The sequence below is a fragment of the Lobosporangium transversale genome (assembly GCF_002105155.1).
Source record: "Lobosporangium transversale strain NRRL 3116 chromosome Unknown BCR41scaffold_3, whole genome shotgun sequence".
NCBI lineage: Eukaryota > Fungi > Mortierellomycota > Mortierellomycetes > Mortierellales > Mortierellaceae > Lobosporangium > Lobosporangium transversale.
This window is the reverse complement of record NW_019028981.1, coordinates 1,410,050-1,433,979: the sequence shown is the minus strand read 5'-3', so window position 1 is coordinate 1,433,979 and position 23,930 is coordinate 1,410,050. Positions and strand designations below refer to the sequence as shown.

The 23,930-nt window shown below is 40.8% G+C and overlaps 7 protein-coding genes across 7 annotated transcripts; 5 read left to right on the top strand and 2 right to left on the bottom strand.

The window, feature by feature from the left end:
* Nucleotides 1-610: 610 nt before the first annotated feature.
* Nucleotides 611-3,296, bottom strand: BCR41DRAFT_392428 (hypothetical protein; the record flags this gene model as incomplete). Its single annotated transcript, XM_022028453.1, has 5 exons — nucleotides 611-789; nucleotides 1,047-1,259; nucleotides 2,675-2,791; nucleotides 2,866-3,025; nucleotides 3,201-3,296. The coding sequence occupies 5 exons, from the start codon at nucleotides 3,294-3,296 to the stop codon at nucleotides 611-613; spliced, it is 765 nt and encodes a 254-aa protein (XP_021885672.1).
* Nucleotides 3,297-5,678: 2,382 nt separating this feature from the next.
* On the top strand, nucleotides 5,679-6,446 carry BCR41DRAFT_299133 (O-methyltransferase; the record flags this gene model as incomplete). The annotated part of the gene is made up of 2 exons (XM_022020509.1): nucleotides 5,679-5,979; nucleotides 6,088-6,446. The coding sequence occupies 2 exons, from the start codon at nucleotides 5,679-5,681 to the stop codon at nucleotides 6,444-6,446; spliced, it is 660 nt and encodes a 219-aa protein (XP_021885671.1).
* A 304-nt stretch (nucleotides 6,447-6,750) lies between these two features.
* Nucleotides 6,751-8,346, bottom strand: BCR41DRAFT_418938 (Vaculolar membrane protein-domain-containing protein). Its single transcript, XM_022029692.1, has 4 exons — nucleotides 8,004-8,346; nucleotides 7,724-7,840; nucleotides 7,365-7,584; nucleotides 6,751-7,249 (listed from the first exon to the last, which is right to left on the bottom strand). The coding sequence occupies exons 1-4, from the start codon at nucleotides 8,192-8,194 to the stop codon at nucleotides 6,806-6,808; spliced, it is 972 nt and encodes a 323-aa protein (XP_021885670.1). The 5' UTR covers nucleotides 8,195-8,346; the 3' UTR covers nucleotides 6,751-6,805.
* A 3,665-nt stretch (nucleotides 8,347-12,011) lies between these two features.
* BCR41DRAFT_125265 (hypothetical protein) lies at nucleotides 12,012-13,030 on the top strand. Its single transcript, XM_022019469.1, has 2 exons — nucleotides 12,012-12,281; nucleotides 12,590-13,030. Exons 1-2 carry the CDS (start codon nucleotides 12,145-12,147, stop codon nucleotides 12,942-12,944), a joined length of 492 nt encoding a protein of 163 aa, XP_021885669.1. The 5' UTR covers nucleotides 12,012-12,144; the 3' UTR covers nucleotides 12,945-13,030.
* An 85-nt stretch (nucleotides 13,031-13,115) lies between these two features.
* BCR41DRAFT_392425 (hypothetical protein) lies at nucleotides 13,116-16,334 on the top strand (the record flags this gene model as incomplete). The annotated part of the gene is made up of 4 exons (XM_022028452.1): nucleotides 13,116-13,437; nucleotides 13,812-14,003; nucleotides 14,165-14,260; nucleotides 14,455-16,334. 4 exons carry the CDS (start codon nucleotides 13,116-13,118, stop codon nucleotides 16,332-16,334), a joined length of 2,490 nt encoding a protein of 829 aa, XP_021885668.1.
* An 866-nt stretch (nucleotides 16,335-17,200) lies between these two features.
* Nucleotides 17,201-19,549, top strand: BCR41DRAFT_367500 (hypothetical protein; the record flags this gene model as incomplete). The annotated part of the gene is made up of 3 exons (XM_022026306.1): nucleotides 17,201-17,806; nucleotides 17,929-18,691; nucleotides 19,089-19,549. The coding sequence occupies 3 exons, from the start codon at nucleotides 17,201-17,203 to the stop codon at nucleotides 19,547-19,549; spliced, it is 1,830 nt and encodes a 609-aa protein (XP_021885667.1).
* Nucleotides 19,550-21,061: 1,512 nt separating this feature from the next.
* Nucleotides 21,062-23,129, top strand: BCR41DRAFT_409877 (hypothetical protein; the record flags this gene model as incomplete). The annotated part of the gene is made up of 3 exons (XM_022029420.1): nucleotides 21,062-21,673; nucleotides 21,796-22,543; nucleotides 22,708-23,129. 3 exons carry the CDS (start codon nucleotides 21,062-21,064, stop codon nucleotides 23,127-23,129), a joined length of 1,782 nt encoding a protein of 593 aa, XP_021885666.1.
* Between the last annotated feature and the right edge of the window lie 801 nt (nucleotides 23,130-23,930).

Below are 23,930 nucleotides of genomic sequence, written 5' to 3'. Positions count from 1 at the left end.
ACCGACAGTCTGTATTTTTCCGTCACTTCAAAGACTTGTAAGGAAGTGTACTTCGCAGTGGCAAAACCAATAAAGAAAAAAAAAAAAACAAGAAAGACATGGAACGGTAGAGCTCATTGAGACCGTTTCCCTGTGATCTTCACAACTTGAGAAGTATCTGCCAAATTCGCCCCCCAGCGCGCGATGCACATGAGCTTCTTCCTCAGGGACCAGCGGTGATCTATCTGCCACGCAACCATCGACGACTTGTGATGTGGTTACTCTCAGGAGAGAGTGAACTCCTACTAATATCTATCTAATGTTCATTTCTCTTACCCAGTTCCTACTTTTTTTGTTTTTGATTTCTCAAACAGCATTTATCAGTGAGCATTTACAATAAATACATGCTAGATGTATTTTTTCTTCTTTTGCGCATGTATTTTTGACTGCCTTTCCTTCTAAATGCAACAAAGAGTAACTTTGTGACCCAATTGATACTGTGACAGTATAGTCGGGTATTAAGAGACGAGACCCCATTCCTCTTGTCTCATCCAGAGTTATGCTCCTATATTAAAGAAATAGTGTTAACTTCGAGATTGCAGTTCCTCAATTAGCACAATTACAAGTATAATTACCATCTTGTATTGACGTTGGGCATAGTTCCGAAATATGCATCAAGACATGGGGCCAGCATATTCTTCAAGAATGATGCCTCGTTTTCCTCATCCCCAGACCATAGCTCACGAGTGGTTGTAAGGCGAGTAAGCACTTGCTTCAAGATCATCGATTTTGGTGGTGTTTCTTCAAAGGCTCTTACAAATTCATGCCCACCCATGTATATCAGCTACAACTTCACTGCAGAGTACAGACCTGTCTTGTTGACTTATCGATTGCCAAAGCACCACCCATGCATCGTCATCAATTTCGCCTTGTATACCGCCTGTCTGATGTTCTGATTCAAGGAGAAAAATAAAATTTATGGCCCTATTTGCAAAGAAGTAAAGAATTGTAAAAAAAAAAAAGCTCTCTGTAAACATGTAAATAGAAACCACACGTGATGCACTTACAACTTTTCATGGGCTGACTTAGCCCAAAGTTATTTTCCACCACTCGACTGCGAAATTCTAGAAGGGCCTTGCTAATATCGATGTTATTGTGTACCCAATGTTCCTCTACAATCGAATCAGCACGCCCATCTCCATCCAAAAAATTATAGGCAAACATTTTGGCTTCCGGCTGATGCTGATCCTCGAAATCAGTAAATGATCCATCAATAGAATCTGATGGGAGAAGGTCGGTGTTGCATATTTCATAGTATGCAATATAGTGATGGCGTGGCTAGAAAAACTAGGAAAAATACCAAGAAAACTTATGATAAAATACTAGGGAAATTCCCAACCAAAATTAATATACTAAAAAATTAACAGTAGAAATTAGTGTCGATAACGTGTCGTACAAAGACGCGATAAATCATGAGGGTTTTTGAATGAACCCATGTGATCTTATAGATAGATATGTAGTTACCTGGTACAGGTCACTCTACCAGAAAATGAATAAATACCCCATGGGTGTGGTGTGTGGACCCACATCTTAATCTCACTTACTTTTTCTACTGCTGACGATCTATCTGCAAAATATTTTTCAGTCGGAAAGGTTGGTGGTGGGCTGTTTAACACTCAAGTGCCGCCGTGGTGGCGTATGTAACGAAACATATTGCAGTGGGGATCCTGCAGGTGAACATTGCGATAGAGTAAGACCGATTGGAGTTTCATGTTCCGTTCGATCATTAATTTTACGTTTCTTGTTGTCGTTGAAGCGAGGGGATTATGTTGCCAGAGCTAATGAAATTTGGTCTAGTCGAATTGGAGTAGGCGTACCAGGTAAGCGAACAGGTCCTGATATTGCTTTAGTACTAGTAGCTTCATACAGTGGATATGCTCAATTATTAATGATACATGCATCATATGAAATAAATTATATCAGTACCACAGTGCTGTAGACTCTGACTAACCATTAGATACTGATTGAGATTGATTTTTAGCGATGTCAATCTTTGAAAGCAAAGGTCCTGCTAATTCGAAAAAAAAAAAAAAAAAAAAAAAAAAAAAGGGTAAATGATATGGAGGTTACTATATTACTTTTGATTTTTATGAATCAAGGAAATGTACCTGACATCCTTCGTAGCCGATTTTGGTGGGGAGACGAGCTCCCAACATTTGTTCCCTATGGAGGAGAAGCCAAGGCAAATAGAGCTGCGTGTTAATGGCACTCTCGGGATATACTGTTGCATATTTTCACGTAATCTCCGATAAATGTGCAGGCTGTAATAGTTGAAAAATAAGCTGCGCTCTATCGCAGTACATATTCCTTAACACGCATTACCTCATTCAAAGACAGGGCATTGACACCGCTTGAAGCAACCGATTTTGCGATCCTTCCCGGGTTAAAGATGAATAATCGAGAAATTAAGAGAGAGTCCAGATAATGGTCGGCGTGAAAGAGAAATGAACGTTACAGAACACGTGATATAAACGCCATAATAGGCCAGAGTTATGCGATCATTGGTAAATAGACCCATGTCGTACAAACAGTAAACAATTCGACGCGAACTAAGAAAGAAAAAAAGAAAAAAGTTTGCCGTCCGATGCCATAGGTCGTAACGGCACAGCGTGGGGGATAGTAGACAAGCACTGACCTGACTGAGAATCCCATAGTCTCACTGTCATGTCTTCACTGCCTGAAGCAATATACTGACCATCAGGCGAATAAGCCATGGAACGAATATTGCTGGTATGTCCTTTAAGTATATGTCCTATTTGCATTAAATCAGTACCCATCACATGAGCTGATCCATCATTACAATCAACGGCGATATACTGGTCATACGGCGAAAATATCGCTGTCGTTTTAGCAGGTCCAAATACCATTTCGCGATAGCACTCTCTGTCTCTGTGTTCCATCCGTCAAGTACACCACAAGATACTGAAATAATCCTTTTACTGGCTGAAGAAAACACCATATAAACTTGAGGTGTCTCCAACCAAACCTTTCAAAGTATTTAGGCAATCCCCTGATTGCGGTTTCCACAGGCGGATTGTGCCACATTTGTTGTACAAAGTGGCCAATTGTCCATCTGGAGGAAATATCACACCTTCTAGCATGCTTTTCTTGCCTTATAGAGTGTGGATAGGCTCCTTAGTCTACGTGCCCCATACACTTACCGCCCCATCCCTATGGCCAGCTGCGATTTGAACATCGCATGGCGAAAACTCTACGACAATATGGTAATTGCCTTCGCCTACTTGTGACCCCGACATGTTGAGGACCGGGCTGGCTTGGAGCTCTCAAAGACAGGCCCTTGAGCCACCGCCTACGCAGGCAAGTAGTAGATCTTTTGGCGAGTACTTGATGTCTGATGCAGAGCTTATTGTACCTTTTAAAGTACAGATTAGTTGACCTGTAGCTACATCCCATACGTACACTGCACCGTCAAAGCTGCATGAAGCGATATGCTTCCCGTCTGGCGAAATTCTCACGTGGAGGATCGATGTCGTCTGACCATATGAACTGGCTTGGCTGTCATGATTGGGTGTCCCACAAACGAACCGTTTTGTCCTTACTGAAGGATGCGATCTGATGACCGTCAAGTGAAAATGCCACGCAATTCACGCGCTCAGAGTGGCTGTTCAAGGCATTGGTTAGTTGCTCTGACCGAGCATCCTAAAGTTTAAGCGTGTTGTCTATTCCGCAGGTTACAACCTGATCTCCGGTAGGTGAATATTTCAGGTCGATGATTTAGCCGCGATGGCCTTCTAAGGTCTTCATAGTTTTCCTTGTGACCATGTCACATAGGAGCGCCTTTTCGGAGGTGAACGAAGTAATGAATTCCTGCTAGGAGAATATTGAAAACCCTTGACGTGATCATGCTCCAGTTGCTCTATTATCCACTTTTTATTAATCCCTAAAGTCCACACTTGCAATGAACGACTGTATCCGTTAAGTGAACACGCAACTTGGTAAACACCTTTTCTATGGCATAGTAAATATAGCTATTGTCTTGATTGTGAATATAACCGCGCCGATTTGTCTTCACTAGCAGTTACAAAAGAGCTTCCGCCATGGGAATAGGCCATGCTGAGGGTTGGGCCAGTATGATCCTTTAATAGATAAATGAGTTAGACGGACATTGCATCCCACACATGCGCTATACGGCCATTCCTGGCTGAAACGAGCCGCTATCCGTCAGGAGAGTAGATAAGGCAACGTATTTTATTTGCGTGTCCTTGAAAAGTATGTCAACTGATGCTGTATTTCTCAAAAGAACCATATGTTCATCATTCCAAACGGCAGAATGCGGATTGGTTGGCAAGTATGAAAAGTTGTGTCCATCATTGCGACTATTTCGGGTGTTTATGGTGAAAATAATTTGCCATGTGGAATTGTCATAAAGAACTATTGAGCTGTTTTCAAGAGTTGGTGCGAGTATAGTCTATTGTGTGAAAAGCTACATCCTTTCTTCCCGCAACTTGTGTTAAGGAATGGTGGAGCCAGCATCACAACCTCAGTGATAGTAGCCTCAGTCTTGGCCTTATCGTTGATGAACATGGTTAGGAGACCAGCCACTAAGCTATTCAGCTGCTCTAGCTCGCCGCTGTCTTTTCTTTCGGGAGCTGTAGAGTCAGTTATCGCCAGAGAAGTATTTAGGAGGAAGGTAGGAAGGTGAGATGATATACAAGCTGATGAGTATCGGTGAGTTTCTCCCCAGAGGTTCGGCAAATTAGGTCGAATGATGGCAAGGGGTATGTCTCTGTCAAAAATGTCAGTAGGGATGATTGCAATTTCAGTTCTTAAAAGGATCGCAAAAAACTAGTTCTTGAGGATTTTCCGTGCTCCCGCTTGATATTGGTTCCATTGAGGACCATGAGCACTTTCATCCCAACTTCCGGGCTTGCTTATCCCATCCCGAGCTTGCTCTGGACACCCCAGTCTTTCAAATTGCTGTGAAAATTGGAGTCAGCCGCTTGCGATGTTTTCACACAGCTTTTTTTCCTCGGTATTGCTGCGAAAATGGGGTAGCGTGATGCTTGCATCAGCACATAGTTCTAAAGCGCTATCATCCACGAGTTCCAGATAGGCGATAGAGGTGTAGATTGCCACTCGCGGAACAATACTTCCAATACATTCATCCCGCATTGCCTGTTCAAAGAAAGGAGTTAATGCCAGTGCAGTACTAGAGAACTATAGTACAATGCTTATCTTGATTACAGTGGAACTTCACCAAAACCAATGAGCGTCTAATTACATTTATAATACAGAAGTCACGTAAACAAGCTATTTTCCTTGATGGCTTGGCAGGAACCAATTGATTAAAGATAAAGTGGCTCTTTCCCCTTTGTACGCACTGTTGTGTTGTTACAAAACAACCTGATCTATTCACAATGGCCTCTCTTGCAACCAAGCTAAACAGAGCTACACTGGTCCTTCAATATGCGTCAAGAGCCCTAGTAGCTCAAGGACAACATCAACAACAACAATACGTGGGTCGATCCTTCCACAGCAGTTGCCTTGTTGGTTCTCAAATGACTAACCCTCTTTGCCTCTACAGTGAGAAGCACTCGAGCCCTGTACCCGACAAATACACCCAACTCCGTGCTCGAATTCTAAAGCATTACCCCAGAGCTTCACACTTAGCCGTCCCAATGGTTCAAGGCCAGTTCCTTCAATTCCTTATGAAGATAACCAGACCTCAACATGTGCTTGAGCTGGGATGTTTCATGGGATACAGTGCCATGGCCATGGCCGACGGCATGCCTGTAGGCTCTACTCTGTACACTTGTGAGATTGACTCCAAAGCTGCAGAGCTATCTCAAGAACTGTTCAAGGAGCATGGCTATCACTCTTCTTCTAATTCTGCCAATATACAGCTGTTGAAAGGCCCTGCCATGAGCAGTTTACAAGAACTAGCCAAGAAAAACATCAAGTTTGATGCTATATTTCTTGGTAATAGACACTTGAATCCGATCTGAATGGACTTGCCTTCTCAAGTATTGGAAGGGATTGTAAGCTGACATCTATAAATTCTGGTTTTTATTTTTTTCTTAACTGTAGACGCTGATAAAGGAGGCTACATCAAGTACTATGATTTCATTATGGATAACGACATGTTAGCCGAGAACGGTTACATCCTCGCAGACAATACCCTCTACTATGGCCTAGTTCTGGACGCGGATAAGAGACACAAAGCTACTGGTTCCACTGCTGCTGCTTCTGATGTTGACACCACTGCTACTACAAAGCCATCATTAACTCTTTCACAACAATCCATAAAATTCAATGATCCAGCCTACAAGCAAGCTGTCGGGGATAAGATTGATAAATTTAACAAACATGTCGTCAATGATCCTCGTGCAACCGTGGTCCTTCTACCTGCATTCGATGGCTTGGGGATCATCATGAAAAAGAAGTAAAAAAATGAAAATGAAAATGAAAAAAAAACTTTTTCAACGGCTAGTTGATGTTTCCATATGACTTTACTGATTTCTTACTTTAGGCACAAGTGTTTCAAATAATATAACATGTTGCAGATTTAAAAAAGAATAAATGTTTTTATAGTGCGCCTTTACTGTGGGCCAAGTACTGTACAGGTCATTTTCAACATCTTTTTTCTCTTTCCTCTCCTCTTTGCTACTCTATCAAGAACTAAAAGATGGTATGAAGTTTTTTTTCTTTTTCTCTTTTTCCTCTTTTTTTTTTTTTTTTTTTTTTTTTTTTGTTCACTGGATGGGTCTGTTAGTCCATTATGATCATATTTTTGATTTGGATTATTTCAAAGCCTCCTTGTTGACCCTGAAGTGAATTGCCCATACTCAGAATCTCTATGTTTGGACGCTACGTTCTCTTCTGTCTCCAGTTCTAGCCGGTCTATCAAGGGTTGTTGATGATGGTGATGTGAACCTACTCTATCGTGCTCCTCTCTTGAATGAAGATCATTCGCTGTATTCAGACCAGTCCTATCCATCCCATCATCCTCATCCTCGTCTTCTTCATAGTTTCGCTCCAGACCTCCCACCAATCCATAGAGGTCCTCCTCATCTTCGTCTATCCGGATAGGGAATTTTTCGGTTGGCTTCTGCTTCAAGATATAGTCAATGATCCAGAACTGAACGATGTTCATGCTCAAGGGTATAATCAACATTACGAAAACAATCTGCAGCTTCTCATTCTGTAATGTCCAGCCCAAAAACCACTCGCCGAATGTGAAAAGGAAAGGCTATTGTTACATTTTTTCAAGAAAAAAAAAAGTCTTGGTCAAACATCTTTCTTTTTTTTTTTTTTTTTTCCTGTCTCAATCAAATCAAATAAGAGGAAAAAAAAAAAATCTTTACCCAGGTCAAGACGATTACGACAATGATCTTCATGACAATCAATCCTGTAGAAAAGACAAGGGTCTGTTTCCACCAGCGTTCAAACTGTGGTGGGTTTCCATAATCTCCAGTTTTCAATTCATCCATCCTAGCATGTATGAAATACATGTCTGCTGCCTTGAGGAACAGATATAAAACTCCCACTCCGAATGTTGTATCCAAGAAGATGTTCAAGAAATACCTATCGAGTCAATTTCAATTGGGTTTTAATTTTTTGTTTTCAAGGGGTAGAGTAAAAGGACAAGATCCAATAGGTCAGAGACGGAAAAAAAAAAAAAAAAAAAAAAAAAAAAAAAAAAAGAATAGGTCTTTGAACTTACCAGATGCATGGGTTGGAATCCTTTTGTTCAGAAGAAAGTCCAAAGAGTGTGGCTGCCAAGAGATTGAGTGAGTGGATAACAACGCCGCCGACAATTTGTTTGCTAACATCGTATATCCTAAATGGTACACAAACAGTATAAAGAATTCAAACCATGGATCAGTCTTTTGTCCTTATGTTTTATACTGAGTTGCATTGACACTTGCAAAAAAGGATATAATAACATTGATAATGGTAATAATGTAACGATAACAACAGTGTAATTTTTTTTTTTCTTTTACCAGACTTTGAGAGGACGCATTGGCCTTTCTTTGCTGCGTTTGAAGATGAGAGTAGAGAAAGCGATGGTAGCAAGGAGCAGTTGCACAATGATGGCGAAGGAGCTCATTAGCTCACATGATCCGCCTACTTGTGGTTGAGTATCAGGACTCGTTTCGTCTGGCAGTGCTCGTGGGACTCGAAAGTAATCCATGTTGGATAGGAAAATAAAAAATTACCAAGGTGAACAGATAAACGAAAAAGATGAGCAGAGCTTTGTCGTTTTTTTGACTGAGCTGCGTGAAAAGAAGAAAAAGAATTAAAAAAAAAAAATAGGATGGAAGAAGAAGAAGAAGAATAAAAGAGGGATGAATGGAGACACGAAGAACCAGCCAGGTCCCAAGCAGATGAAGCTGGCGTTAATGAATGTGAAGCAAAGGTGATGTGTAAGTGAAGGGATAGATGAATAGAATGATAGAATGAATGGATGCATTTTTTGTGGCAGGGCGGAGGCTGTTTTCATGAATAGAAGGGCAACTTGACCGTGCTAAAATATGCTGTAAAATCCTTAATTGTCTGGGCAATATTAAATGAAAATGGGTGTAAGAGCTGTGTTGAGTCGACTAAAAATTGGTGGCACGCACTAAAAAAATTTTGTTCCAAAGTGTACCTGCTTTCCTCAAGACCACAGGCTACATAGTGTCGATCGCATCATACACAATGCAGTTTGCTACATACTTCTACAAGGATACTCCTTGATGGCTTTTTTTTCTAGTAAGAACTGTTAAAGTTATTTCTATTGCGTCTGGAGAAACACAATGTTGAATAGAATGGTAGGATAAAAAAGGCCAGCGTACGTAAGAAGCAAGAGGTTGAAAATAACGATATGAAACTTCAATGCATAGTTAATTCCCGGCCAAGTTTATTTAGTTTGCATCTTGAGTAAACGAACTTGAAATTACAAAACCTTTAGTATTAATATTGCTTTCAAACCCATATCTTATGATGATCTCTAATATTAAAAAAAAAAAAAAAAAAAAGAAGCCATAACAGACCTTTTAAAGCTATCAGCTAGTTGTGCTACAGGCCCATAGCCTCAGTTTTTTTGACGATATATTTTTCATCATGACTCGGACAAAACCAGCGATTTTTTTTTTTTTTTTTTTTTTTTTTTTTGCTGAATTGAGAACAAGTGATCAGAGTTGATGATAATAAAACTTGTATTACATCAGTTGCAGGAGAAAAACTATTTTATTGTTCATAAAAATCGATGTAGGCCAGGTGGCTCTTTAATTGAAGAGAAATAAATGATTTGGTTGGCTGAGCACGTGTTGTTTGGTTCCTACCCGACTATCTCGCGTTTGTGCCATCGTCGTTGTTAAAATAGATAGATATTGCACTTGTGCATTACTTAACAGAAATGCGTGGTGCCATCGTTAAAAGTGACCAGTATGGCTGTGCTTTAAATGTTGCTGTAAATATTGATTACGCGTATTGAAACCTTTATGAAAATAGTGTTTTGTCAGCAATACTTTACTCTATCTATTGTCGCCTGCTCACAACTTTTTAAAGCTCTGTTCAACATGGATGATTCAGTTAGTATATATATATATGGAGCGTCCCATGTGACTTATGCAGCACGTTATGACTTGTATGTGTCGAGATGTGTCAATCTATAAAGGATCGGATTTCGGTCGTAATGACCATTAAGGACAAGAATTAAGGGATTGAAGGTGGTTTATTTGTTACAACTTGATAAAACCTTAAAAATGCTTTATTACTCGGGATCGATCAAATAAGGTTGATGAGGAAGGAGAAAGAGAGAAAATCCTTTTGCCAAGAATGAGCATTGATCAATGATGAAAAAAGAAAAAGAAAAAGAAAATATAGAAATATATATATATATATATATATATATATATATATATATATATAAAAGAATATTGGATACATGTATGAACTGGATACCAATATTAAGGTTAAGGTGCCGCCATGGAATGAAAGTATTTGTTAAACTTCTTTGGAGCGTGTGAGAGAGAGCATCATGTTTGTTGATGATATGCAAAAAGTTTAGCCAGTTTAGCCATTGGTTTTTTTCTTATATTATGAAATATGTTTTTTATTCTTCTTCTATGATTGACAAGCAAGAAGAGCAGAGTAAATACATGTAGAGTAGAGTATATGTAGAGCAAACAGAGAGAGAGAAGAGCAAGTATATATTCTCCATGCTTCTGCTTTATTCTTTTCTTTCCTGCCCCTTTATCTAGTTGGATATGTATATAGATGTCATATCTCCAATGTTCACACGACGAATGTTCGTTTTTTTTTATTTTTTTTTTAGTACAGAGAGTAGCAGGGCCACATGTTCACAAGATTTCGTTGTGCCTGAATGATGACTGACAACAAAATTAGCCCTAGGGCGACCTACGGGCTATTGAGAGTGTAGTTTTTATATATAACTTATTGATCCAATTAAATCAATGTATGCCATGTACGACCAAAGGCGGAGGGGGACAGTGACAGTTGAGGATATTTTTATCCATCGTGGGTCTTCTTTTTCCTTTCCGCTAAGAATAACTTTGAGTTGACCATTGAATCTGTTTAAATTTCCATTCCATCAACTAATTTTGTCTGCAGCTAGCCTGTTTCTTGTTGGCAAACAGCTTGCTGTCAATGCCTTTTTACTCCTCCCCAATGAGACGAAAACTAGGCATTGATGTAATCAAAAGGATCCCTGCTGTTGAGATCCCCCAACAAGATCAACACATTCATGACAATAGCAAGAAAAAGAAGCTGAAAAAAAAAAAGAAAGATCAAGACATGATAGGGAAAGAAAATAGAAGCCAGTGTTAGAAAGATTAGGAAATGAGAAAGGGCGAAGAGTAAGAGCCACATGCCATGGCCATCAAGCCTGCATTATTAGCCTAACATCAACAAAATATAAAGAGTACATTGGAGTGGAGTTTTGAAATACGAAGCCTTCAATTGCGCCTTTCTTTCCTTCACTCTTCTTTTTATTTTTTTTTTATTTTTCTTTTCTCTCATTCTCAACTCTTTCATTCTTTCATTTATTCATACCATCGGCTTTTTTTTTTTTTTTCTCCATCCTATTGTGCTCTTTTTTCACATTAGTCCCTCACTTCCATTTCTGAGAGCCACAGAGATTTCATTCCATCACGACTTGTGTATGTTTCTTTCTTTTATCTATCCTAATATTTAATACCTCAAAGGTAACAACATCCGGACTTTTTTTTTAAAACATCAAAGTTGGATTCATTCATTTCAATCTTGTAGTCATGACCAGTGTCATGAATGTGCATGTGTGGTGCGATGCGTGCACCTGTTTCAAAAAAGAGAAGCACAAGCATTCATTGGCTGGCTTGTGAGAGCGCGTTATCCCCCCAATTTTTATCTTGCTTTATTTTCGGGACAACATCCAGGGATCTAAGGGCCAGAACGGTCCGAGCAAAGGAAAGAAGAAAAAGAAAAAGTGGAAGAGACGAATGGGCCTTGTTCAAAAAAATAGCAGGACCCTCCTTTCTTTTTTACCATGGCACTGTGCGTTGTGGTGTAGAAAGCACGGGCTCTTATTTTTTTAGATTGCAAAACACCACCCGTCTTCATGGTCCATGGTGCTAGGAGTCCCCTCCCTAGCCTCCCCCTCTGTCTTCTCGAAGATCTCATCTCATGCACATTATCTATTGTTAATTATTGTCCCACTCACATGACTTGGAGAATCAACTCAGAACTGAACTTTAGTAGGAGAAAGAGGCATCAAAAAAAAAAGGAGGAAGAGGATGTTACAGAAAGGGAGAAGTAATGATGAAAGTCTGCATCGTTTATCGGTTACAGTTGCCGCAAGACCATGGGCTGTTATTTTTGAAACATATTGGTTCATGAGATGCTATACCCAACGTGCTTGACTAGAGCCATTGCTTTCACACTTTGTGTTTCCGATCATAACACGTGCATTGTTTACGTGAATGAATGTATCAAAGCTCCCAGCTCTCATTCCTCTTCTTTAATCTGCTCTTCTCAACTCTTTACTACCTTCTTTCATTTGTTTTCTTCATTGTTTCGCGTGAACGTGCTCTCTCGTTTTGACCTTGTTAACTGCCTTACTACCTGACTCCCTCTCCATTGGCTCTGTCATGGATCGATCAGATGAAGTCTAGACACGCGACCTATCATATCCCCATGCATCAACGGACAATCTGTACCTGTGAATATTCCAGGCCGTCCTGTCCGGTACCTGCACTAGTCTTTTTCTGTCTTGGTTCCATACATGTGTGTTCTACCATGTATGTGGTGTGTTTTATAAAAAAAAAAAAAAAAAAAAAAAAAAAGAATGAAAAGGGCAGCGATCCCATCGGCCACCGATCGAGGAGTCCTTTGAATGTTCAATGATCTATTCTAATGCACTTCTCCATGCATCTTGCTTGGCCCAACACACACATAATTTGTATTGCATTAACAGCTCATTCGAGCCGCTCCTTTATTAAATTGAAATCACAGTTGTACTATTAATAATTTATTTAAGCATTTTACATATCACATCTACATACCGACAAATTAATAATGTTTTGGTTCTTTTCTCTCCAATACATAGATCCGAAGAGCTGCCTATCCGTTTGTCCATCATTCAGAGCCATTTTAACTGCCAGCATATAGCCATCTTTTGGTGTAGGCTCCTGGAAACCGGTTTGCTGTTGTCGTTGTGCATCGCTGTCCATCTATATCTCTCTCTTTCTCTTTCTTTCTTTCTTTCTTTTATTTTCTTTTCTTTTTTCTTCATTGCTGTTGCCGTTAGTCAGCTCTCCTCAACTCTACCTGTAATATCATCACCCCTCTCTCTCACATCCACACATTCCACTCCCTTTCTCATCATAATTTTTTTTATATTCAGCTCCCTATCCATTCATACCTCCATTTTCATCATTCTTTTATTGACCAGAATGTGTTAATGGTTCTAAAGGATTTTATCTGACAATTTTTTTTTTTAAAAAGAACTATCTGTAACATTCTCATCGACATCTTGTTGTTCATTGTAACTCGCCTTTTTTGACGATATCCTCCCAACCTTTACAAATCTCTTTACGTGATTCAGCGGCATTCGACTGTACAGTACTACCATCATGAATCTCGTTTCCACAAACGCTTCGCAGCAACTACCTCAACCTTCTCACTCCCAGGGTTACCAGCAGCAATCTTCAACACAAATGCGCTATCCCGTTCCACCAAACGTGGTCACTCGTCCTTCTTCCGTTCTGCTTGAGCCCTCAGTTGCTCATCAAGCCCAGGACAAACACCGCAACACACGTCCTCGATCTCAATCCCATACAATCTATTCAAACTACATGCCACCACCATCACCCACCAAGACGTTGCACTCGCCATCTCCATCATCTTCCCCTACCTGTTTAGGATCCAATACTGCAATCTATGACCATGCATCAGGTAAGCAAGGAAGCAATTCAAACTTTATAAAAAAACGAGCTCAGTCCATGACGTATTCGTATATGCATTGGACTCTTGATCATGTAATTGTATTGGTGGGAAATGAAGGGATTCAACGAACGGGTTCCTTTGTAAATGCGTCGATTCCGTCCCTTTTTTTTATTTTAATCTGCACTTGCATGTCAGATCATGTGTAACCAAATGCTTGCGCCATGGCCTCTGCGCGGATCTATTAATACGGTCAATAAAAAATAAAAAGAGGGGAGACAAGTGGAATAAAGGGATTTGAAAGCCGTCATTCTTTTGCTGACTGAGCAATGTTATTTATACTTTGACCACTTACAAATGACGTACGCGTTCGCCCCTTCTTATAGACAATCCAGTGCGGCTCCAAAGCTGGGGACTGCCTGCCCATCGCTCCAAGCTGTCAAAGCAGTACACTCCTTCGGAGGAGGATAGTGATGACGAGACATTGAGTGGCCCCGCTGCAGAAGCCAAGCGTCGCTCAAAATTCATGTCAGGTGCAGCATTGGGGCTCAATACTGTTGGCAACGACACTTTACAAGGTACGAGAAATATTGTTGTACTATGCTACGTTACACGATTAGATCGAATCGTGTGGCACAAATGCAAAACCAGAAAGAATCGATCTTCCATGGACTTCAGGAGTATGAATTTAATTGTTAACCTGTCAATATATCTTCTCTATCGCTGGTATCTTCTATAGCTCTTTCCCAACTCTCCCTCTCCGAGTCATCTCAGAACTCTGACACTCTGTCATCCTCTGAGAACTGTGAATCAGTCAAGTCAAACAAGAAGAAGAGTAAGCTTTTTTTTTTTTTTTTTTTTTTTTTAAATTTTTCTTCGAGTACTTTTCGCTGAATTGCTCCTTACATACAAATAAATAAACGTATTGACGCATACCTATTTTTTTTTTATTTTTTTTTTTTATTTTTTTTTTATTTTTTTATTTTTTTATTTTTTATTTGCAATCATATTTTCTTTTCGTTACTCCAGTGTCCCTTGGCAAGCGGATATCCAAGTTCTTTGGCGGAAGCAAGTCCTCCGATTCAATCACATCCCCAATTTCAAAGTCTTCATCATCGTCCACACTCGGACAAAAATCAGCAGAGGCCAGAAATTCGACCACCTCATTGACCCCTATTGATGAATTGACTCCACCTAGTCATACACATAGAGGTTTGTACTCTCATCAGCGCTCGCTTTCGACGCCAGACCAGATCGGCAACATAACCAAGCACAGTGGCTCTGTTTCTGCAACATCTAATTCCTCTGCTCAGAACATCAAAATGGAGGAGCATCTGTTGCGAAGGACAAGAGATAGTGGGTTCGAGGATACTGAAGGCAACAGACATCACCGTCTATCGAGCTCCAACTTGGGCGCCATGTCAGGCGCGCCTATCTCTCGATCTTCTTCACCCAAACCGTCGCATCAGTCCCACAGCAATGGCAGCAATAACAGCAGCAGTAGCAGCATCAACCGGTATTCTGTTCAAAAGAGCGAGCCTATGTACATTGATCATCAAGCACAAGCAATGGCTGCGGCTCAACAAGTGCGCCGCTCGACCCACGGTACACCACTCTCAACCTCTTCGCCTCAGCTTCGTGCCTATATGGACCGTGAGCTTCACATCTCTCAGCCTCAGCTTCAGCCTCAGCACCTCACCCATCAACGGCACAGCTTCATGGGCGCTGAGCTAGGACGCTCTCCATCCCCATCTCTCACACCAACGCTTCCCACGATGGCACGTAGAAGTAGCACTCCGGTCATTGTTACGGAGACACTCATTTCTAAGGTTGACCGCGAAAGTGCCTCTGTTTGCTTCCAAACACCCAATGCAAAGAAGGAAGCGTTCACGAAGGATGCAAAATTGGACCCTATCCTATCAAACTTGGTTCAGCAGCATCGAAGAGACTTCAAGACCAATCAGAGATTAGGTGGCACCCCTCAGCCTCAGTGTAGCTCACCCAAGACGCGTACACCTATGTTTGCGGATGAGCATCATCATCCATCATCACCTTTGGGTGGTGCACCCATAATGCTGGCAAGAGACCCTAATGCTAGGCATGACTCGAATGGATCACACCATCATTTCTTCCATAGTGGAAACATGAGCAGCCCATTGTCAGCCCACCCATCTAGCCCAGGCCTGTATGCTATGACGGATGCACAAAGTAAGCGACTCTCATCGAGCAGCCAGTACACAATTCAACAACAGCAACAGCAACAGCAACAGCAACAGCAACAGCAACAGCAACAGCAACAGCAACAGCAACAGCAGCAGCAGCAGCAACATCCATACCAGCGCACAGTGTTCTCAGGAAGCCAGGGTAGTCTACACCAGCAATCAGGACAGCATTCGCCAATGATGACTCCTCAACGAACATCACCTAAGCGCTTTTCCTCCAACGGTTATTTTACAGTCCAACAGCAACATCAGTTGGATGCTCCAACAACACCGCATATGCTTCAAGTGTCTCCGAATCCAAGCCCAAGCTTGGGCGCGACTGCGATCACAGGTAGTTACGATATGTCGCTTCAACATCAACAGCAGCAACAGTTGGAGCAACTGCAGCAGATCCGATTTCAGCAGCAGCAGATGCTGGCTCAACAGCAACAGCAACTTCAACAGCAACAAAGGCAGCTGAAGCAGCAGCAGAAACAGGTCGGACTGGGTCTGAACTCCGTCAAAGGCTCCACAGCCTCGATGCCTATGACTATAACTATACCCACAACAGTCACTATGGCTCCTCCTCAAAAGATGGTTGGGGTAGGTATGAGTGCAGGGATGAATGGGTCCAACATGTCTCCATTGTCATTGACTCCAACGTATATCCAACCTACTGCTCAGGTCCATTCTGGTCGGAGTCGCTGAACGAACTCTTCAAAAATATGTATTGAAAAAAAAAAAAAAAAAAAAAAAAAAAATCAACATTAACGATAGACATTAGATACTGTTTCTGAAGATGACCACTTTTTCAAGTTTATTTATTTTTATTTTTTTTTTTATTTTTGTATTTATATTGTGATGAATTGTATCAGCCATTCATCATACCTTCAAGGCTTTGTTACTTTTTTTTTTTTTTTATCCCTGAGTACATGTACTGCCAATAAAATCTTTGGATCTATCAACTCTTTTTTTTTTTTTTTTGTATCAAAGCCATTGTTTAAAGTATTGTGGTGGGTAATCGGAATAAAGCAAGCTGTTATCTTTGTGTTTTTTGTTTATTTCCATTCCCCCTTAACCTAAAAAAGCATTTTGTACATGTACAGAAAATGGACTTTTTTTGCTCTAAAAAGAAAAGAAAAGAAAAAAAGGCCCGATATTTACAAACACTGTCGGACAAAATTCAACTGGCTCCTCTTTTTTTCTTTTCTTTGTCCGCATGTGCTTGTCTATAAAGATACCAAGGTATTGGATACCAACAATATAAAACTGCCAGCCTTAATCATGGGAGTGAAGATCTTTTTGTATATTCTTTAAAATCAATTTTCCTCCTCGGAATGTCCGTTGGGCTCTCAGCAAAGGTTGGGCTGTAGCGGTGGCAAAGATTATATCATGTCCTGAATTGATTTTTATTCTTATCTTCATTTATGCAATTTTGTTAGCTCTTTATTCGCCCTCTACCTTCTCTCCTATCTTTCTTTCCCTTCCTCCAACCCTTTCCTTTCCTCTTCTTATTTTCTTCCTCAGTTCTTCCTATATCATCCCATTTCTCACATCGTCAACACATAAAGGCAATGGCAGAAGAAAAGAGAAAAATACTCTTCTCTCCAAGCTTAGTCGGATTCTGGGTCCCCATTCTGGTCGGCGTTTGTGACTACTTTGGCCCTGGGCTCCACAATATTGTGCCAGCACCTTTCCTTGCCATTTTCATGTCTCTCTGCTATTTAGAGAGGTTAGGGCCTGGAGGACCATCCCCATTATCCACATTATCTTCATCTATATGGTCACGAGCTGCAATCCTTCGAAATCTCTATCTATTTCTCTGTATGGCTCTCGGAAAAGGACTTGCCTACCAAACCCCTATAGGAGAGAATGGAGACAGTGATCTGGGTTCATCGATGCTATTGGGGTTCAGTCTCTCAGTTGTTCAGTTGGTAGCCCTTTGGATCCATTTGAGCTGGCAAGAAAGGTTTATGAAACCGGATGAGGCATTTCAAAATGGAGTGAGAGCTTTGGTGGCAACTATGGTCTTGCCGACTGTGTGGGTGGCCCTTTTCACAGTGGTATATGCTGTTAGTCCATTAGGGACTGTGGGATCTATTGCTTATTCCCAGCTTGACAACCAGCCCTTTGTACGATGGGTGGCCGTTGCTGGTATTGGAGGACTTGAGTTTATCATGGTGAGTGATTTGTATGTATATATATGTTGAAGGCTTTGAGCCGCAGGGTCTAATTGCTTTCATACCGACCTTGCTGGCATGCTTTTTTTTTTTTCTTTCCTTTTCACTTCTTTTAACAAAAGGTCTGGACTTCAGTAATGATTGGTCGCGGTTTCACCCACTTGATGCGCACACATTATTACAAAAAAGGCGGTGTCTATGATGTGGACCCTATTGAAGCCAACATGCGGAGACAAGCTGGAGAGGCCCGGTCAGGAGTATTTGCACCGATGCCTATATACCTGTTTATGATGATGATTGTCTTGTTGTATGGATCCATTCAGGCCAATGGGAAGTATAGATTGAATTATTCTCCCAGACGGATTTCTTGTCTGTCGACAACAAGTGATATGTCAGCACAAATTCCATATGGATTTCCTTCCGATATTCAAAGTTACCAGTTCAACCGAACAGTTGAGATGGCGAAAGATGGATCTAATGTAGTGGTCTGGAGTGAGAAAGCGATACGTATTACGTCTTCACAAGAGCGGAACGACTTATGGGCACAAGCAAAGAATGTCTCTATGACGTACAAGACATATGTTGGTATCGCTTATGAGGATTTTGATAATAGCACAGGCAATAATAAGGGCAAGAGTATATTTGTGATGTATAGCGGGAACGGCAATGTTGCATTTGAGTACCAAAAAGCTCATCTAAAGCCTAGGATCGATAACGATTTTTTGCCAGGGCCTAGTAATCAGCCCGCAGCAGAAAGAAAAGCATCCTCTTTCAGCCTTGGGGTTATTGGAGGAGCAACTGAATTTGATTTAAATTTCCAGACATTCTCAAAGGGAATTAAGCAGAAAAATATCAATTTATTGATCAGCTTGAGCAGGTCTACTAGTAAGTTTGACGCAGGCAGAAATAGGGAGAGAAAGAGCAACAAGTACACTCGAACTTTGATTATCCGAACGATTTGCTATAGAAAACGTTCGGATAAAAATTAGGTTTTATTGAATTGAGCTGTATTCTAAATTTTACAAAATATATAGAAATGTTCAGGTGACCTTGCACTTATAGGTCCCCTAACTGCACATCCGAACGAATGGCCGAACGAATGCCGTGCATTTAGGGAACATATAAGTGCAGGGTCACCTGAACATATATATTTTGTAAAATTTAGAATACAGCTCAATTCAATAAAACCTAATTTTTATCCGAACGTTTTCTATGGCAAATCGTTCGGATAATCAAAATTCGAGTGTACTAAATATTTAGATATGGAATGACGAAACTAAAGCTTTCAATGGATTGACCTTCTTTCCTCTCCTTTTGCCTTATAAAGCTAGTTTCGTACGTCAAGAGGCTGCTGTGCAAGCATTCAGAGCTATGGAGCAAGGCATCACTATCTTTTCATGCGGCGCACTTCGCTCCATAGCCTCAAATTACTATAATCCAATGATAGTTGGAAGTGAAACATCCTCTCGTAATTCAAACACTGTTAACATTGAAGTACATGACAAAGTCTGGACTATGTACCAGGTAGTAGGGGACCTTTGGGCCTACATCTGTTGCGCTCTTACAGTCATTACATTAGCTTTGCTTGTATTGCCTGAGAGGATTGTAAATCGACTGTTTGCATGGATCACCAAGAGGAAGAAAGGAAGAAATAGTGATGACTATGTCGAGGCTGATGGCTATAGTGATCGTGCCCAAGAGGTTCCTCTTAATATATTGGATGAGCCACTCGAGTGTAAATAGATACCCATATTGAATTATTAATTCAATCCTGTAATAAAAGTACCATTAACTATATACCGTAATATATTTCTCGTTTATTGTAGTTTTCATAAAGATAGCCTCCCATAGTTTTACTCGCGATCAAAAAAGACTTTCTTGTTTCCATGGAGTGCATCAAACCCACCTGTGGGAGTTTAGCACTAGAACTAAGGTTCAATAATTGGGAGGCGGACAAAATTAAAGGAGAATTAAGCGTGCTGCATCGACTAGTTTACACTAAAGTGGTAAAATACTAATATATAAATATTGGCACTATAGGTTTGGGAGTCAGCATTTATCATCAGTAGATATTGAGCCTTGGTGCAGAAGAACTTTTTTTTTTTTTTTTTTTTTTTTTTTTTTTCCTTCACCAAGCAAATTCAAGCTTCCAATGTACTTGCGAGTATAGACAGAGATTATTTGCGAATGTTTAATTGCTTTTGTCAGAATCAACAATATCAAGGCCCTTCATGACACTGACACTAAGCGATTCAATTTTTCCTTGCTAGGATGAGAGGCCCCTATGGGGAAATTAGGCTTGAGCGAAACTGGTGCCAAGAGTTGATTCTGGGATTATTGCTGCACCCTTATATCACATGAACATTGTTCAAATGTAGGATGGAAGATTAACGTTATTGAAGTTACCACTATCCCCATGAGAGGCTAACAATGAATTTTTCTACAAAATAACACTCGGTGAAAAAAAAAAAAATTTTCTTTTTTATTTTTTATTTTCAAGCCTCAAAGGCCACCTGGGACTAATACTTCGCTTCGAGTATTAGATCAATGCTTAATGATGGTGGCCTAGCCACAACGAAGCCTATTGCCAACATAGGGCCCTTTTTATGAATACCAGGAATCAAGCTGTGGCTCACGCACAGAGATATTTGCGATTGTTGACTTTTAGTGAGATCATACTACAAGGCGATCGGTTATGCATGGGCATGTATCATCTGCCTTTACCTTGTTTTCGAGAATTAAAACGGGGCAATTCAAACCTCCATATACAAATCAACTGGTATATATTTACAAACATCGGTTGAACCACTTTCATAACAACTCAACCAGCAGGGTAAATACATTTTATTTTTTTCTCCAATAAGAAATGTTCAACAAAATTCAAATGGGTTCCTTTATTTTCTTTTTTTTTTCCTGCATGTGCCTGTCTAAAACTTTAAAGATCCCAAGAAAATTGCTCATCGTGGGCTGTTGGATAATCCTGGCAACCTTAATCGTGAGAATGAAGATCTTTTTGAAATCAAAACTCTTCCTCGGAATGTCCGATGGGCTCTCAGCAAAGGTTGGGCTGTAGCGGTGGCAAAGATTATAAAAATCATGTAATTTTTTTTTATTTCCATCTTCATTCGCACTACTATATTCACCCTCTACTCATTCTCTACTTCCCTCCTCTCCTCCTTCCCTTTCCTCTTCTTATTTTCTTTCTCTCCTCTTCTTATATCTTTCCATTTCTCACATCGCCAACACATAAAGGCAATGGCAGAGGAGGAAGGGAAAGAGGCGCTCTTCTCCATCCCAACCATAACTGCGGTTTTGGTTCCTATCTTGGTCAGCATCTGTGACTATTTCGGCCCTGGGCTCCACAATATTGTGCCAGCACCTTTCCTTGCCATTTTCATGTCTCTCTGCTATTTAGAGAGGTTAGGGCCTGGAGGACCATCCTCGTCATCTACATTACCTTCATCTATATGGTCGCAAGCTGCAATCATCCCAAATCTTTATCTATTTCTCTGTATGGCTCTCGGAAAAGGACTTGCCTACCAAACCCCTATAGGAGAGAATGGAGACAGTGATCTGGGTTCATCGATGCTATTGGGGTTCAGTCTCTCAGTTGTTCAGTTGGTAGCCCTTTGGATCCATTTGAGCTGGCAAGAAAGGTTTATGAAACCGGATGAGGCATTTCAAAATGGAGTGAGAGCTTTGGTGGCAACTATGGTCTTGCCGACTGTGTGGGTGGCCCTTTTCACAGTGGTATATGCTGTTAGTCCATTAGGGACTGTGGGATCTATTGCTTATTCCCAGCTTGACAACCAGCCCTTTGTACGATGGGTGGCCGTTGCTGGTATTGGAGGACTTGAGTTTATCATGGTGAGTGATTTGTATGTATATATATGTTGAAGGCTTTGAGCCGCAGGGTCTAATTGCTTTCATACCGACCTTGCTGGCATGCTTTTTTTTTTTCTTTCCTTTTCACTTCTTTCAACAAAAAGGTCTGGACCTCAGTGATGCTCGCTCGCGGCTTCACCCACTTTATGCGTACACGTTATTACAAAAAAGGCGGTGTCTATGATGTGGACCCTATTGAAGCCAACATGCGGAAACAAGCTGGGGAGGCCCGGTCAGGAGCCTTTTCACCGATGTCTATATACCTGTTTATGATGATGATTGTCTTGTTGTATGGATCCTTTCAGGTCAAAGGAATCCTCGATTTCAGTCACTCTAGCGCGCGGGTTGTTTGTCTGTCGGGTCTACCGTGGGGTTCTGACAGTTCTTTCGAAGACGAATACTCTTATCGACTCAACGAAACAACTAATTTAGCGAAAGTTAACTCTGATATAGTGATTTGGAGTGAGAAAATGATGCGCATTAGCACTTTAACAGAGCGGGATAAGTTGTGGACACAAGCAAGGAATATCTCTGCGACATACGCAAAATACATCGGTATCGCTTATGAGGATTTTGTGGATGCTCCAACCAACACTAAGGGCAAGAGTATGTTTGTGATGTTTGACAAGGCCGGCAATGTCGGATTTGAGTATCAAAAGGCTCATCCGAAGCCTAGGGCCGAGAACAATATTTTGCCAGGGCCTAGTAATCAACCTGCAACAGGAAGAGAGCTTTCACTCAATTCTGGGTTGATTGGAGGAGCAACTGAATTTGATTTAAATTTCCACACGTTTTCAAAGAGTATTAAGCAACAAAATATCAATTTATTGATCAGCTTGACCGCTAGTAAAGGTAAGTTGGCGTAGAGAGGAAGAAAGAGAGAGAGAGAGCAAGAAGTGCTAAACATTTAGATGTGTAATGACGAATCAAACTTTCAGTGGATTGACCTTTATTTCTCTCTCTCTCTTTTTTTTTTATTTTTTATTTTTTTATTTTTTGTTTTTTGCTTTATCAAGGTAATATACGGCTAGGGACTGCTATTCAAGCATTCAGGGCTATGGAACAAGGCATCACCATCCTTTCATGTGGCGGACGTGGCGCTATAGCCTCAAGTTACTATAACCCATTGGTGATTGGCAGCGCACCAATCTTAAACAGTTTAAGTTATAGTGCAACCGTTTTTACTGACCTTCCCGAGCCAGTATGGACTATGTACCAGGTAGTAGGAGACCTTTGGGCCTACATCTGTTGCGCTCTTACAGTCATTACATTAGCTTTGGTCGCGTTACCTGAGAGGATTGTAAATCGACTGTTTGCATGGATCACCAAGAGGAAGAAAGGAAGAAATAGCGATAACTATGCCGGGACTGATGGCCATAGTGATCGTGCACAAGGGATTGCTCTTAATATATTGGATGAGCCACTCGAGTGTAAATAGATACCCATTTTGAATTATTAACCCATCTCTGTAATAAAAGTGTCATTAACTACCACAATCTATTCCTCGTTTATTATAGTATCCATGAAGATAACATCTTATGGGTCCGCTCGCGGCCACAAAAGATCTACTTGTTCCATGGACTGCGCTAAACCTGTGAGAGTTTAGCACTACAATATTTCGCAAGCGGACGGAAATAAGGGTGCTGTATCGACTAGTTTATACTAAAGTATTGTAATACTGAGCTACTAAAATACTCAACATGTATTGCAGGGTGGAGTAGGCAGTACCATCAGTAGATATTACACGTCGGCGCGAGCAATTTTAAGCTTCCAATGTACTTGCAAGATTGACAATGCATTTACCGGATTACAGTTGGCCCTTACACCACAGATATCCTTTAATTGTATATCGCCAACGTTATGATCTGGAAGTGCTACAAAGGACGCACTATCCTCATTATCAGAGTAGCCATGGGACATATGTGTGACCTCTTTTTATTCCTTCTGACCGAGAAAAAACTAAAAATAAAATAAATAAAATCTAGCGTTCGCTCTGATCTACTCTCTATCTAGTAACGAGTGAAAAGAAAAGGGAGGTGTGGGAGGGACATATGTCCCATGGCTACTCTGATAATGAGGATAGTGCGTCCTTTGTAGCACTTCCAGATCATTATCCTCGTAGCCATGGTCCATATGTGACTTCAGAGCGAACCAAAAACAGACGTCGTCAAATTTGAATTGGCTTTGCGGGAAACACGGTAGTGTTTGTTGAAAACCTTGTCAGACGACCAATTCCCTT